This window comes from Bubalus kerabau, chromosome 4 (assembly GCF_029407905.1).
Source record: "Bubalus kerabau isolate K-KA32 ecotype Philippines breed swamp buffalo chromosome 4, PCC_UOA_SB_1v2, whole genome shotgun sequence".
Lineage (NCBI taxonomy): Eukaryota > Metazoa > Chordata > Mammalia > Artiodactyla > Bovidae > Bubalus > Bubalus kerabau.
The window spans coordinates 13,865,690-13,871,061 of NC_073627.1; the positions used below are offsets into that span (position 1 = coordinate 13,865,690).

General features: G+C 53.4%; 1 protein-coding gene across 1 annotated transcript; it reads right to left on the minus strand.

The window, feature by feature from the left end:
* Positions 1 to 992: 992 nt before the first annotated feature.
* Positions 993 to 3,663, minus strand: LOC129651148 (secreted and transmembrane protein 1A-like). The gene is made up of 5 exons (XM_055579844.1): positions 3,576 to 3,663; positions 3,037 to 3,351; positions 2,420 to 2,452; positions 2,014 to 2,165; positions 993 to 1,294 (listed from the first exon to the last, which is right to left on the minus strand). The coding sequence occupies exons 1-4, from the start codon at positions 3,661 to 3,663 to the stop codon at positions 2,053 to 2,055; spliced, it is 549 nt and encodes a 182-aa protein (XP_055435819.1). The 3' UTR covers positions 993 to 1,294; positions 2,014 to 2,052.
* Positions 3,664 to 5,372: the final 1,709 nt, after the last annotated feature.

Consider the following 5,372-nt stretch of genomic DNA (forward strand, 5'->3'; position numbering starts at 1 on the left):
TGCCAGTGAAGCTGTTCTGGGATTGTTACCCTCCTGTGAGAACACAGTCGCCAGGCACCGTGCATTGATCCAATCTGAGATTCTTCATGGTGAGTGAGGACTCCCAGATATCTGGCCTTCTTTATGTATATGGACTCCCTTTTTTTTTTAAATATATATTTATTTGGCCGTGTCGGGTCTCATGGGCTCTCTAGTTGTGGCATGTAGGCTTAGCTGCCCCACAGTGCTTGGGATCTTAATTCCCTCAGCAGGGATTGAACCAGCGTCCCCTGCATTGCAAGGCAAATTCTTAACCACTGGACCACCAGGGAAGCCCTCGCTAGGCTTTTCAGCTTGTAAGACTCACAGCGCTTCTTTCAGATTTTTATTGTCTCCACTTAAGGATATATTTCTCAGCTCATTCGATGACTCGCTCCTAGGTTTAGTGTAGTCATCTTGAGGATTAGCAATGTGGACGTTTTGCAAAGCACGGAAGGTAGCACTTCTAGAAAAACCTTCTTTTTTCACATTATATGTACCTTTTACGAACATATTCAATGAACCACCAACCAGCTCGATCTTTAAAGGAACTTGTCTACAATGAAAAGAAAAGGCCACAGCGAGAAACAGGAAAAGGATGAAATAAGAGGGCTCACCAGTAAAGGCAAGCATAGAGTAGAAGTAGGACACCATCCACGCACACAAACAAGAGGTCAAAACCAGTAATCACGAGAGGAGGAGAGGACGCACGCAGGACATTCGAAATGCACTGGAAAGGAAGAGATGAGCAACCGAAAACACTCCTGCACGTATATGTAGACTGCTGTATCGAAATCTCATGGTCACCACAAACCAGAAGTCATTATCATAGACATACACATTCAAAAGAAAAAGGAATTCAAGTGCATCACGAAAGTCATCAAATCATAAGAGAACAAAAGAGGAAAGGAAGAAAAAAAGACATCCCAGCCCACCTCCAAAAAAACCGACAAAGAATACACTCAGTGGGGTTGCACAGTTTTGCTTGTAAAGACATCTGGCATATATGGTTTGGGATGCAGTTTGGGAACAGGAAGGGGCAGCTGGTGGGGCAGGTGGCAGAGAGGGGAGCCCCAGGGCTGCCCTCCCCCAGGGCAGGGAGGTTGGACACAGATTCCACCAGCAGCCACCTGTCCGGCCTCCCATCCAGAGGCGCTGCTCTACGCACTGGGGGTGGTAGAGGAGGCCCCATGCATCATCCCAGGCCACTGATATCCTCATTTTGGTTCCTCAAGTGCTTCCTGGAAGGTCCCTCAAACTGGTTCTTATTCATGTTCTAAAGACAAGAGAGTGTCCATGATCAGCTGAGGACCCCAGACTGGGGCATCTCCCAGGTGACCGAAGCATGGCACTCCTGCCCTGGGGAGGAGCCCAGGCCTGGGTGGGGTGGAGGAGGGGAGGGTCCTGTTAGGTCAAGTGCTATGGAACGTGAGATATTTGCACTTTGGGCCCCAGAACCTGCTAAGGAGCTCTCCCTGGCATGTCCATCAGGAAGACGCCAGGAAGTTGCCAAGCTTCCTAGTCCTCAGCCTGCTCTTCCCTGCACGTCCCCTCTGCAGAGTCCAGTGCTCACGGTGCTCACAGCTCCCCACCCCAGGCTCAGAGCCTCCTTACTTGGGGAAGGGGGGAGGATGGGAGGGATGAGAGCCACGCAAGACACCTTTGCCTACAAGTGCGTCCTGTAGGAACATCCCCCACCCACACATCTAGGTCTCCTGGAAGAAGCAGGAAGCCCCCATGCCATCCCCTAGGGGGTCCTAGGGGTGGTATGGACTCCGTAGCCTGTCTGGGGTGGGGCATCTGTGTTCTGGGACTGGGACTGCATTTGCTGCCTGGGCTTCTCTGGGGCAGCGGTTCTGGCTCTCTGGGAGCTCAAACGCTCCCCACTCTCTCACTAGTCTCAGTGGGTACAAGACCATGGGGCAGAGTGTCTATGCCGGGTCTGAGATGACCCTCCCTTCCCCCCACCCACAGACCGGGCTCAGCGGCCAATACCTTCTGGAGCTTGAAGTTCAGGGAGCCACTCCTTCGGCGCTAGGCCAGTGTGCAGATCAGCAGGCTGAGGAGGACGACGAGGCAAGGATGGGGAAGATTACCAGCATCTCGCTCAGGATTATGATCCGAACGGGGTGTGCTCATCTGCCCACCTGCGATAAATGGGCGGGCCGGCCCTCCCTCCTTTGTTCACCTGTGCAGGAGCCCCCACCAGCTTGGGGGCACCCTCGAGGGGGACATCGCCTGTGGTTGGGAAGCCCATGGGTGGGAGAATGGCAGGGGGATGGGTGCATGGGATGGGCAGGGCTCCAGGCACAGAGGGTGAGGGTGTCTGCGGAGGGAAGACCCGAGGGGGCTTTCTGAGGGCTCCCCTCCTGTAGCCCAGGATGAAGATAGGAACACCTACCTGCGGAAGGTGTGAGAGGCAGGTAATGCGGGTCTGCCAAAGAGACACAGGGTAGGTTGGTGGGGGCCTGCCCAGGGCCTGCCCTGACACAGCCCCTCCGCCCCAGGTATCAGATGAGCCCTGGATACAGGAGTTCATGAAAGCCTCACTGGGTTCCCTGCCCAGGGCCCGGCTAGGCTGAGGGGTGCCTTCTCAGCTCCTCCCACTGTTCCTTGTCCAGGGCAAAGCTGGACCACTACTTCCTGTCCCCAGTGCTCAGGGTGACTCTGACTGCGTATGAACAGGCGAAGGGGGGAAGGAAGTGACGGTGACTTGGGGAGTTTGCAGCAAAGCAAGGGGTGGGTGTGGGGGGATAGGCGGTGTTTAGGGAGGGAGGGGCCAGCTCCCTGAGCACATGGGGACAGTGAGCAGGCACACGTGCCGGGGCTGCCCTGAGAAGCTCTGAGAGGGCACAGCCGCGGCGTGGGTGGGGCAGTGTGGAAGTCCTCTTCAGGCCTCATCTCTGTGGCTCTGGGCACCTCGGGTGGGCAGGAGTCACTCCTCCCTAGTTGCTCTGCACTCTTGCTCGCCAAAAAGAGAAGCTCTTAGGGCAATACCCCCCACCCCGCCCTGCTCACCTACGACGGTCAGTGTGGTGATCTTGGTATTTATCTGGCGTCCCTGCAGAATCCAGTTGTACTGCCCTGCCTGGGTGACCTGGGCTTTGTCAGTTACTAGGTATGCCTCGCCGTCCCAAATCCAGAGCTCCCATCCATCGTGGCAGAAGTCTCCTGGGGGCTTTACACTGCAGATGAGCTTCCAGGGTGCCGTGGGGTTCACTTTCAGGGAGATGTTGATGTGGGAAAAGGCATTGGAGATGCTGCAGCTCATCGTGGCTGGCTTGCCCCTCAACACAGAAACCACCCCCTTGGTGCAGTTGGGGTTGTCCCAGGCTGTGTGGGGGGAAAGTCACACGTGTGGGTCATGGCTGGACCTCAGGACATCCAGTGACTGCCCTTCCTGGGGTCACTGGCACGACCTGGAGCCTGGGCCCCTCCTGGCCTGATCTAGGTCTCTCCTCCCACACCCATCTTGCCCCTGCTGCATTCACCTGCCCTTCCCCCTCCCCCCTCCCCTACCCTGACCCTGCAGGCAGAGTTGGGACCAGGCAACTTACTTCCACTCTGAGAACTCCTGAAGGTGGCCAACAACAAGAGGACCCAGAACATCCTGGGAGCGAGGAGAGTGGATGCCAAGGTCAGCATGGCCAGCAGGACGTGGATGAGTTTTAAGGCGTCGCTAGTCCTCCTTACTGGTTTTTGGGACACTCCCTGGAGGAAGGAAAGCTGATGATTCAGAGTTCCCTTAGGCTCCTTGGGAAGCCAGTGAGAGGGGCTGCAACCTGGCCAGGGTGGGCAAGGGTCCCCAAGCTCCTCCCTGACCCAACTGTGTCATGACCCTTCTTGACACCTTTATAATGTCTGCAGTGGGACCACTGTCAGACAGATGAGAAACAGATGAGACAGGAAACAAGTCCCTGGGACACAAGTGCATTTATATTGCTGGGGTTATCTTGAATTTTATATAAAACATGCAAACTCCCTGAGCCATGTGTCCTGTGGAGACGGTCGTGACACACAGCATCTCGTGTGGCCACTTGACCCTGACACCAGCCTAAGACCACCTTGGATGCTCCCTGCCCCTCTTCCACTCTTGCATTCTGAGGATTGGCATTCGGGGACATTTGGTCCACTCTCCAGATTTGCTTTTATCAACAACAAGAGTATTGTGGAACTCGTGGGTTACAGTCCGGAAAGCTGAACTTTCACTTCCTCTGAAACAAATGATCATCTCAGGCTTTGGCATCCAGTAAAACTGACATTTGGGTTTCCCAGACGGCACAGTGGTAAAGAATCTGCCTGCCGATGCAGGAGACACAAGAGATGAGGGTTCAATTCCTGGGTCAGGGAGATCCTCTGGAGTAGGAAATGGCACCAACTCCAGTAGCCTTTCCTGGGGAATTCCATGGACAGACTCAGACATGACTGAGCGACTAACACTTTCACTTTTCATAATGACTTGTAGCTACCATTAGGTACTACACAGAGGATGAGATGGTTAGATAGTATCATCAACTCAATGGACATGAATTTGAGCAAACGCAGGATATAGTGGAGGACAGAGGAGCCTGGCAGGTTACAATCCATGGAGTTACAAAGAATGGGATGTGACTTAGTGACTGAACAACAACAAACAGTAGCTTCACTGCCTGAAAATCCTCTGTGTTCCATCCATTCATTCATCCTTCCCACCAACTCCTGACAACCATTTATCTTTTGACTGTGTCCAGAGTTTTGCCTTTTCCAGAATGCCATGGAGTTGGTACACTTTGGTTTTGAATTCAATGACTCTGATTTCTTTTTTCCACTTTGCTTGGTACTGGGGAGAAGGGCCAGGAGCAAAGGAAAGTGTGGATGTAATCGCTTCCAGGAACTGAGGGCCATTGGTGACCAGCCCCAGTCCTGACTCCAGGAGACTCTGGGTCAAACAAGAAGAATGACATGACGAGGGACAGTCTCAGCCCCCAGACCCCTGTGACCGGTGCTCCTGTCTCTGGCTTCCCTTGATTTTCTAAACTTGCTTCTATTCCTAATTTACCGTCAGAAGGACAGCCTTCTTTTCTCACATAAGTACAACATTTGTACTTGAGGAAGAAAGACGTTACCAGAGAGCCACGAGTTCTGTGCACACACATGCATGTGATTTTACATACATGGAATCAGGTTAGACAGCCCACTACTGTCTCTCTCTTCTCGCACTCTGTACTGTATGTACAAGGGTGAATGTTGCTCTTTAGTCACTAAGCCGTGTCTGACTCTTTGCAACCCCATGATCTGGAGCCCACCAGGCTCTGCTGTCCATGGGATTTCCCTTGCAAGAATATTGGAGTGGGTTGCCATTTCCTTCTCTAGGG